The 11,451-nt window shown below is 43.3% G+C and overlaps 1 protein-coding gene across 2 annotated transcripts in view; it reads left to right on the forward strand.

The window, feature by feature from the left end:
* Positions 1-9,598: 9,598 nt before the first annotated feature.
* The window catches only part of LOC109904270 (calmin), a 44,550-nt gene continuing 42,697 nt past the window's right edge, over positions 9,599-11,451 (forward strand). The window contains exon 1 of one of the 2 annotated variants that reach the window (XM_031787895.1): positions 9,599-10,121. In XM_031787895.1, coding sequence (XP_031643755.1) covers positions 10,031-10,121 — 91 coding nt within the window. In that variant the 5' untranslated portion in view covers positions 9,599-10,030. The remainder of the gene's footprint in view (positions 10,122-11,451) is intronic. The other variant, XM_020501513.2, reaches the window with a different exon arrangement.

Genomic DNA, 11,451 nt, shown 5'->3' on the forward strand with positions numbered 1-11,451 from the left:
GTCAACAAATATCATTCAAAGTTGACCCTATTCATCTGTGCCAAAGATACTGTTGTTTCCCCTTTCATCTGTGTCTAGTTTCTGGCTAGCTAGGTCTTCATCTGTGTCTGGTGTTAGCTAGTTACTGGCTAGCTAGGTCTTCATTTGTGTTTGGTGTTAGCTAGTTACTGGCTAGCTAGGTCTTCATCTGTGTCTGGTGTTAGCTAGTTACTGGCTAGCTAGGTCTTCATCTGTGTCTGGTGTTAGCTAGTTACTGGCTAGCTAGGTCTTCATCTGTGTCTGGTGTTAGCTAGTTACTGGCTAGCTAGGTCTTCATCTGTGTCTGGTGTTAGCTAGTTACTGGCTAGCTAGGTCTTCATCTGTGTCTAGTTACTGGCTAGCTAGGTCTTCATCTGTGTCTGGTGTTAGCTAGTTACTGGCTAGCTAGGTCTTCATCTGTGTCTAGTTACTGGCTAGCTAGGTCTTCATCTGTGTCTGGTGTTAGCTAGTTACTGGCTAGCTAGGTCTTCATCTGTGTCTAGTTACTGGCTAGCTAGGTCTTCATCTGTGTCTGGTGTTAGCTAGTTACTGGCTAGCTAGGTCTTCATCTGTGTCTGGTGTTAGCTAGTTACTGGCTAGCTAGGTCTTCATCTGTGTCTAGTTACTGGCTAGCTAGGTCTTCATCTGTGTCTGGTGTTAGCTAGTTACTGGCTAGCTAGGTCTTCATCTGTGTCTAGTTACTGGCTAGCTAGGTCTTCATCTGTGTCTGGTGTTAGCTAGTTACTGGCTAGCTAGGTCTTCATCTGTGTCTGGTGTTAGCTAGTTACTGGCTAGCTAGGTCTTCATCTGTGTCTGGTGTTAGCTAGTTACTGGCTAGCTAGGTCTTCATCTGTGTCTAGTTACTGGCTAGCTAGGTCTTCATCTGTGTCTGGTGTTAGCTAGTTACTGGCTAGCTAGGTCTTCATCTGTGTCTGGTGTTAGCTAGTTACTGGCTAGCTAGGTCTTCATCTGTGTCTGGTGTTAGCTAGTTACTGGCTAGCTAGGTCTTCATCTGTGTCTGGTGTTAGCTAGTTACTGGCTAGCTAGGTCTTCATCTGTGTCTGGTGTTAGCTAGTTACTGGCTAGCTAGGTCTTCATCTGTGTCTGGTGTTAGCTAGTTACTGGCTAGCTAGGTCTTCATCTGTGTCTAGTTACTGGCTAGCTAGGTCTTCATCTGTGTCTGGTGTTAGCTAGTTACTGGCTAGCTAGGTCTTCATCTGTGTCTGGTGTTAGCTAGTTACTGGCTAGCTAGGTCTTCATCTGTGTCTAGTTACTGGCTAGCTAGGTCTTCATCTGTGTCTGGTGTTAGCTAGTTACTGGCTAGCTAGGTCTTCATCTGTGTCTGGTGTTAGCTAGTTACTGGCTAGCTAGGTCTTCATATGTGTCTGGTGTTAGCTAGTTACTGGCTAGCTAGGTCTTCATCTGTGTCTAGTTACTGGCTAGCTAGGTCTTCATCTGTGTCTGGTGTTAGCTAGTTACTGGCTAGCTAGGTCTTCATCTGTGTCTGGTGTTAGCTAGTTACTGGCTAGCTAGGTCTTCATCTGTGTCTAGTTACTGGCTAGCTAGGTCTTCATCTGTGTCTGGTGTTAGCTAGTTACTGGCTAGCTAGGTCTTCATCTGTGTCTGGTGTTAGCTAGTTACTGGCTAGCTAGGTCTTCATCTGTGTCTGGTGTTAGCTAGTTACTGGCTAGCTAGGTCTTCATCTGTGTCTAGTTACTGGCTAGCTAGGTCTTCATCTGTGTCTGGTGTTAGCTAGTTACTGGCTAGCTAGGTCTTCATCTGTGTCTAGTGTTAGCTAGTTACTGGCTAGCTAGGTCTTCATCTGTGTCTAGTTACTGGCTAGCTAGGTCTTCATCTGTGTCTGGTGTTAGCTAGTTACTGGCTAGCTAGGTCTTCATCTGTGTCTAGTTACTGGCTAGCTAGGTCTTCATCTGTGTCTGGTGTTAGCTAGTTACTGGCTAGCTAGGTCTTCATCTGTGTCTGGTGTTAGCTAGTTACTGGCTAGCTAGGTCTTCATCTGTGTCTGGTGTTAGCTAGTTACTGGCTAGCTAGGTCTTCATCTGTGTCTGGTGTTAGCTAGTTACTGGCTAGCTAGCTCTTCATCAGTGTCTGGTGTTAGCTAGTTACTGGCTAGCTAGGTCTTCATCTGTGTCTGGTGTTAGCTAGTTACTGGCTAGCTAGGTCTTCATCTGTGTCTGGTGTTAGCTAGTTACTGGCTAGCTAGGTCTTCATCTGTGTCTGGTGTTAGCTAGTTACTGGCTAGCTAGGTCTTCATCTGTGTCTGGTGTTAGCTAGTTACTGGCTAGCTAGGTCTTCATCTGTGTCTGGTGTTAGCTAGTTACTGGCTAGCTAGGTCTTCATCTGTGTCTGGTGTTAGCTAGTTACTGGCTAGCTAGGTCTTCATTTGTGTCTGGTGTTAGCTAGTTACTGGCTAGCTAGGTCTTCATCTGTGTCTGGTGTTAGCTAGTTACTGGCTAGCTAGGTCTTCGGCCAGAATGGAACAAAATGGGGGGCATTCAAAACTCTGACGCAGTTGTCAAGTCAACAAAAGTCATGCCAAATAGGAGATGTACATATCCTAAACACAATTTCAATGTTGTTAGAGTTGCTTTGTGTATCACTACATTTGCTTGTGATGATTTTACTGCAACACTGCTCACTACATCCAAGTTGCTTGACAAAGGTGTTTCAAAGAGCTGTCAGTCAAGGCGAACTCATGATTATAAGCTCCCTGCGCACTCAAGTTGTCTTTTCAAACTCAGCATAGTACTGTGAGGCCAGACAGCACGGCACAGTACTGTGAGGCCAGACAGCACGGCACAGTACTGTGAGGCCAGACAGCACGGCACAGTACCGTGAGGCCAGACAGCACGTCACAGTACCGTGAGGCCAGACAGCACGTCACAGTACTGTGAGGCCAGACAGCACGTCACAGTACTGTGAGGCCAGACAGCACGTCACAGTACTGTGAGGCCAGACAGCACGTCACAGTACTGTGAGGCCAGACAGCACGTCACAGTACTGTGAGACCAGACAGCACTGCACAGTACTGTGAGGCCAGACAGCACGGCACAGTACTGTGAGGCCAGACAGCACGTCACAGTACTGTGAGACCAGACAGCACTGCACAGTACTGTGAGGCCAGACAGCACGGCACAGTACTGTGAGGCCAGACAGCACGGCACAGTACTGTGAGGCCAGACAGCACGGCACAGTACTGTGAGGCCAGACAGCACTGCACAGTACTGTGAGGCCAGACAGCACACCACAGCTAAGGTTTCATGACTTCATGACTGGAAGAAGAGGAGCAGGATTGAATATCCACAGCCGGCAAAGGTTGCTTGTTAATATCATTTGTATTTGTATTTATTATGGATCCCCATTAGATGCTGCCAAAGCAGCAGCTACTCTTCCTGGGGTCCAGCAAAATTAAGGCAGTTTATACAATTTTAAAAGGATTCACAGATTTCACAACACACTGTGTGCCCTCAGGCCCCTACTCAACCACTACCACATATTTACAGTACTAAATCCATGCGTATGTTATCGTGTGTGTGTGTGTGTGTGCATGTGTCTGTGCCAATGTTTGTGTTGCTTCACAGTCCCCGCTGTTCTATAAGACGTTTTTAATCTGTTATTTAAATCTAATTTTACTGCTTGCGTGAGTTACTTGATGTGGAATAGAGTTCCATGTAGTCATGGCTCTATGTAGTACTGTGTGCCTCTCATAGTCTGTTCTGGACTTGGGGACAGTGAAGAGACCTCTTGTGGCATGTCTTGTGGGGTATGCATGGGTGTCCGAGCTGTGTGCCAGTAGTTTAGACAGACAGCTCGGTGCATTCATCATGTCAATACCTCTCATAAATAAAAGTAGTGATGAAGTCAATCACTCCTCCACTTTCAACCAGGAGAGATTGACATGCATATTATTAATATTAGTTCTCTGTGTACATCCCAGTGCCAGCCGTGCTGTCCTGTTCTGAGCAAATTGCAATTTTCTTTTTCCTTTTTTGTGGTACCTGTCCACACAACTGAACAGTAGTCAAGGTGCGACAAAACTAGGGACTATAGGACCTGCCTTGTTGATAGAGTTGTTAAGAAGGCAGAACATCGCTTTATTATAGACAGACTTCTCCCCATCTTAGCTACTGCTGAATCAGTATGTTTTGACCATGACAGTTTACAATCTAGGGTTACTCCTATTACTCTAGGGTTACTCTAGGGTTACTCAGTTACTCTAGGGTTACTCTAGGGTTACTCAATTTCCATTGATTTATTACAGGATTTTGTTGAGGTTCAGGGTTTAGTGAGTGTTTTGTTCCAAATTCAATGCTTTCAGTTTTAGAAATATTTAGGGCTAACTTATTCCTTGCCACCCACTCTGAAACTAACTGCAGCTCTTTGTCGAGTGTTGCAGTCATTTCAGTCGCTGTAGTAGCTGATGTGTATAGCATTGAGTCATCCGCATACATAGACACTCTGGCTTTACTCAAAGTCAGTGGCATGTCATTAGTAAAAATAAATATAAGTAAGGGGCCTAAACAGCTACCCTGGGGAATTCCTGATTCTAACTGGATTATAATTGACAGGCTTCTGTTAAAGAACCCCCTCTGTGTTCTGTTAGACAAGTAACTCTTTATCCACATTATAGCAGGGGGTGTAAAGCCAAAACACATGTGTTTTTCCAGCAGCAGACTATGATCGATAAGGTCAAAAGCTGCACTGAAGTCTAACAAGACAGCCTCGACAATCATTGTATCATTCATTTCTCCCAGCCAATCATCAGTAATTTGTTTCAGTGCTGTGCTTGTTGAGTGTCCTTCCCTATAAGCATGCTGAAATTCTGTTGTCAATTTGTTTACTGTGAAATAGCATTGTATCTGGTCAAACACCATTTTTTCCAGAAGTTTACTAAGAGTTGATAACAGGCTGATTGGTCGGCTATTTGAGCCAGTAAAGGTGGCTTTACTATTCTTGGGTAGCGGAATGACTTTAGCTTCCCTCCAGGGCTGAGGTGCCCTCTAGGAGGCTTAAATTGAAGATGTGGCAAATAGGAGTGTCAATATCGTCTGCTATCATCCTCAGTAATTTTCCATCCAGATTGTCAGACCTCGGTGGCAAATCTGTCGTTCTGCCCCTGAACAGGCAGTTAAACCACTGTTCCTAGGCCGTCATTGAAAATAAGAATTTGTTCTTAACTGACTTGCCTACTTAAATAAAAATAAATAAAATATCCCTCTCAACCATATCATGTTTAGTTTCCTCATCAATCCAAGGGGATTTAACAGTTTTTACAGTCGTTTTCTTAATGGATACGTGCTTATTAGTAACTGGAATAAGTAGTTTCATAAATGCATCAATTGCAGCATCTGGTTGCTCCTCATTACACACCACAGACCAGCAATTCTAAACTTCATCAACTTATGAATCACTACAAAACTTATTGTATGACCTCATATACACTATATTAGGCCCAGCCTGTCCTCATATACACTATATTAGGCCCAGCCTTTGAATCTTTGGTTTTCCTAGATATGGCAATTATATTGTGATCCTATGGATTTGGATACTGTTTTAAAGCAAATATCTGAAGCGTTAGTGAAAATGGGATCAATACATGTTGATGATTTCATTCTTGTGCTGTTGGTAACTACCCTAGTAGGTTGACTGACAACCTGTTCCAGGTTACAGGCACTGGTTACAGTTTGACGTTTTTTCCTGAGTGGGCAGCTTGATGACAGCCAGTCGATATTTAAATCACCCAGAAAATATACTTCTCTGTTGATATCACATACATTATCAAGCATTTCACACATATTATCCAGACACTGACTGTTAGCACGTGGTGGTCTATAGCAGCTTCCCACAAGAATGGGCTTTAGGTGAGGCAGATGAACCTGTAGCCCTATTACAGTATTTAACATTAGATCGTCTCTAGGCTTTACAGGAATGTGGTTCTGAATATAGACCACAACACCACCTCTGTTGACATTTCTGTCTTTTCTGTAGGTATTATAACCATGTATTGCTACCACTGTATCATCAAAGGTATTAAATAAGTGAGTTTCAGAGATGAATGAAGAGAGAATAGAATTAATATTTTACAAGCAAACTATTGACTTCATGGACCTTGTTTCTAAAGCTACCTGTGTAGCCATCATGGACACCTAATAATCCCCAGTTTACAATTGGCTCATTCATCCCCCTCCTCTCCCCTGTAACTATTCCCCAGGTTGTTGCTGCAAATGAAAACGTGTTCTCAGTCAACTTACCTGGTAAAATAACGGATAAATAAATCATAAAAAATGCTAATATGGGCTATTTTTAGCACTTTTCTGTGTTGCTTGATTGTTTTTAATGCTTTACTGGGAAGCTTATCAGAGGTAGACTTACTCATGTTATTTACATTGAAAAAACTTGAACAGAGAAGAGATTCAAATAAATACTATGGGCACTTGGTTATGTAATGAATTGTTAACTTAACTAACCAAAGTGCTACTATAAAAGTATCATTAATATGCCCAGCCTCATGACTCATTATTAACTCTCTGCCTCTGAGATGGTTGTTAACAGGAGTCTGCTGTGCTCCTCTCCAGGGAAGGGTTTTTAATCTAAAATGGATGAACCACATGCCAGGTGTGTGTGTGTGTGTGTGTGTGTGTGTGTGTGTGTGTGTGTGTGTGTGTGTGTGTGTGTGTGTGTGTGTGTGTGTGTGTGTGTGTGTGTGTGTGTGTGTGTGTGTGTGTGTGTGTGTGTGTGCGTGCGTGCATGTGTGTGTGAGTGAGAGAACCACCTGCCAGGTAGAAGCTAGCATTCACCAGCTGGCCCAGAGCTGAGGGACTAACTGCCAAGTATAAGGAACTAGAGGCGATTGGCATTAGTCTGTCTCAACAGACTGGTGGCGCTTATAGGCTGTGGGGAGAGACTACTTGGCATCTACCTGCAGAGTGGATGACAGATGAGCTAGATGAGAGCTACTGTATATCTTTGTGCGATATGATGCAGTACCTTAATGACCTAAAGGTTTATATATTTTAATGGGTTTACTTATTGTATTTACAATCATCCTTACTGTAAGACAACACCCACTCTAAACAGGTGCACGCTGTTCACTGTTCACTCAGAGGGTACAAACACTGTAAAACATTATACTACCAGGGGGTGGTTGTGCATTATTCAGGTGAAGGCAATTGCCAATACAAGTGCTAATGTTACCACTCAGTGGTATGTGTACCATTTGGACTGTGGGCTAGGAAGGAGTCTTGAAAGTGTCATGGTTCACAGTATACTGCAGGTTCAGATCAGTAATTCAAGAAGGGCTTTCCTGGGTTTTATTTTCTCTTTTGCTCTTATCGTTGTTAACTACTGTAGAAAATTGACTGTAAGTCATCTACATTCTATTTGCAAAAGTGGGCCTATAAGAGTTCCTTTGGACTGGACTTAGAGGCGAGACATGTAATGATTTACAGTACACTGCATAATCCTGGTTAAACCTAATAATTACCAGGGCTTTAATAACTGTGTGTACCTTAAATAAGATCCGCTGGCATGGAGAGCACACATCATAAAGCCATTCTAATGAAGTAGCTCTACAGAAGAGTCCGTGTTCGTATGGGTCAGCTACCCACAGAGACCATATCAGCATCCCAAATGGCACCCTATTCCCTATATAGTGCATCACATTTGAACAGAGCCTTATGGGGCCTGGTCAAAAGTACTGCAGTATATAGGAAATAGATTGCCAGTTGGGAATGAGACCATGGTAGGAGAGGGTGAGTCAGGAGTCTTTGATCCAGGTGACCACTGAATGTAGTGGACTCTTTCATTTCCTCAAGGGGAGAAAATGTGTTATTTTTAGATTTCAGTATGTCCATAAACTCTTTATGTGACCAGACTTACCATTAGCCATAAGCGACTTAGTGAGTACATACATTTACAAATGGGTTCCCCATGGGAATCGAACTGTAGCACAACCCTAGCGTTGCAAGCACCATGCTCTACCAACTGAGCTGAAGGGGCCTCGTGAGCTGGGCATAAAAATGAAATAAATAAATAATATCCGCTGAGGCCCCCCCATGCTCCGCTTGAGGCAGAATAATTAAATAATAGAAACATCCTCATAATAATCTGTCTGTTTAAGCTAGAGATATCTGTAGCTACAGCTGTGTTTGTCAGACCAGGAGACATCCCGAAAAATGGTCTTCTCTTGAAAACGTCTGTAAAGTCCTCACAAGCCCTATGGAAAGATGAGACGCACACGAATATGATGGTGTTCTCTGTTTTGCTCTACGACCCCCACAAGTGTCACGAGAATCGTTTGAAGGTAACCTGGTACCGGGCCTAAGAATTTATGGAATTGAGAAGGGCATTTCCACTTAAAGGGATATATTTGTTATACTTACAGGGGTCCTAAAATTTCAAGTCAAATACCTAAATGATACTTGGTATGACCATCTTAAAACAATTCTGTATGTTAGCTTAGCAGAAACCCAGGACCTGGTCCTTAGACTCTAGAGGCAGAGGACATGTATGTGTTGCCCATGCATCTGATGCTGTCTGGCCAAAAAGAATAGGGCATGTCATACTCTTTTTGGCCAGACAGCATCAGATACATTGACCACATATAGTAAGACAGAGGGGCTCTGTTTCGCTGGCTTTGGTGCTTTCTCCAGTGAGATAGTTAGCAGGTGCAAAGTGCACTGTTCGGATGCTGGACTTGTTACCTTTGAAGTGCTTTGTTTGACAACCAGATGAAAACATAATGACTGGTTGTGTTCATGGCACATTAAAAAGTCATACATTATTACAGTTTTTAAATTTAGCACATGCTCTTATCCAGAGCAACTTAGTTCAAATCATTCAAATCCAGACAGAAAATATTTACACAAGAAGCAACCTAATATCACACAGTGAGTTTATACTTTTTTCTTATGAGTCCCCTGTGGGAATCAAACCCACAACCTTGGCATTGCAAGCACCATGCTCCACCAACTGAGCCACACAGGTTAAATCCCATGTGTTTACTATAAATCACATTTTTTTGAGGCGGGCGGGGGGTGCCTCAGACTGGCCTCTGCCTGGGGTCTCCAAATCCCTAAGTCTGCCCCTGATTGGAGTTGAATTCCTCACCATCAGTTGTTTTGTAACATTTACCTTTAAAGGAAAAAACACGATTTCACATGTGGAAAATAACATGATGACATCAGAAATGTCACATGTGAAAATGTTTTTTTGGAACACTTCATATGTGACCACATGTTTTCACGTGTAGTTTCATGTTATCACGTGTTGATTTCTTTACATGTTGTCACATGTTATCGCATTAACATGTGTTTTTGGAACACTTCACATGTGATCACGTGAAATTCATGTGTTTTTACAGTAGCCTATGTTTTTTGTAATCTCGGGCGGGGAATCATATTAATGTGCAGTGCAATTCTAACATAATGCAATTATGTTTATAGCGGGAATGGTCTATGGTCCTATTCATGGACATTCTTGGAAGCATATCAGTGTTTTCTCCCTCTTTCTCTCTCTTTCTATTTCTCTCTGAGCTGAGACTGGCTCTCCTCTCTCGTCGTCTCTACAGTGCAGGATGGTGGGCGTGTACTGTTAACTACAACAACCCACCTCGTGAATATTATCAAGGTGCTATTATTTTCCCTCATCAGAATTATTTTCCGTCCTGGGCTTTGCGCCCTAGTAGTGCTATGGGGTTTTCTACGTCACCAGGGAGAAACTGTGCGAAAACAATGCTCCTCCGCCAGAAACCATCTCCTCCACCGGAGAGCATTCGGGTAGATTAGACTTCTATTCTACCGCTCTCACCGTCCGGCGACCTCCACAATAGCCAGCTAAAGAGAGCGGGGCAGAAGAGGGATACAGTAGGACTGCCACATTGGGCTGCCATCTCCATCGCCTTCAGATCACACGGGACTAGAGGGAGCCTAGTCTACTCTGTTTGTTTTTCTATTGAGGTCCAGACTGCAACTTTCCCCAGGGTACGGTCCTGATGGCTGGACACGAGTGGGAGTATAAGGACTGGTTCGAACGGGAGGAATTTATCGGACAGATCAGCGACATCCGAGTGCAGAATCTTCAAGGTATGTGGGGCTAGGTAGGGGCTGCCATGTGAAATAGAATGGAATCACTGCGTTCCTTCCCTTTGTGTTACTGTAAACTACTTTAATTGGATTTAATCGGAGCCATTATCAACGTTATCGGAATAAGTTTCAGCTTTGTAAATAAAGGAGTAAACATTATGTAGGTAACATGCACAGACGGCAGCGAGTATGAACTTTTTGGGGTTTTGCCTTTTTGCACAACGCGGCTATCAATGGTCGATCTCATCTATCTCTCATAACATGTCATATTACGGTAATCAATTCGAACCGTGTAGATCTATTTGAAAAGGAAAGGGAACATTTGATATAGGTGATGAAGATTGTATATCTGAAGGCTTACTAGGCTACATCAGGTTACACCAAATACATCTCAAAGACAGGGATACAGTGCATTGTTTTTGTAACAGACATGGAACTTTCAATTGTATTTTATTTTTTATTTGTGCAGGTTTTTCTCGTTGAAATAAAATACATTTTTCAAGAGAGACCTGCTCCAACAGCAGCAGGGGAAACAAAGTTTCAGACAACACAACACTACCACAACGTTGAACAAACTATAGACACACATACAGCACAATAATGACATATTACGTAAAGCAACACAAATGTCTTAACAAATGAGGGACCAGACAATAATAATTCCTTGATAATTTACAACTGTTTGCTTATACAGTTCTACAGCTACAAAGATGCATGTGTGACATTGTTACAGCTTCACTTCAGAACCATGTTGCTTCTGAAGGTTCACCCATAGTGTTTCTCCCAGCAAGGCAGTCGCTAGCATGTCCTTGTAGCCTGCCCCACTGTAGCCTAGTCTGAAATGCAGTAACTAGGCTATGCACAGTGAATAAACAAGAATTGGGCAGCAAAGTGGAAATAATTGATTTAATGAGTGTTGAGAATGAGAGCTTTGTCTCAGTCTCCGGGGGACAGTTCACACTTCATCAACTGAGTCCATCCCAATGGATACACACACCACACACACACACACACACACACACACACACACACACACACGCACGCACGCACACACACACACACACACACACACACACACACACACACACACACACACACACACACACACACCACACACACACCACACACACACACACACACACACACACACACACACACACACACACCACACACACACACACACACACACACACACACACACACACACACACACACACACACACACACACACACACACACACACACACACACCACACACACACACCACACACACACACACACACACACACACACACACACACACACACACACACACACACACACACACACA

This window comes from Oncorhynchus kisutch, linkage group LG14 (genome assembly GCF_002021735.2).
Source record: "Oncorhynchus kisutch isolate 150728-3 linkage group LG14, Okis_V2, whole genome shotgun sequence".
NCBI lineage: Eukaryota > Metazoa > Chordata > Actinopteri > Salmoniformes > Salmonidae > Oncorhynchus > Oncorhynchus kisutch.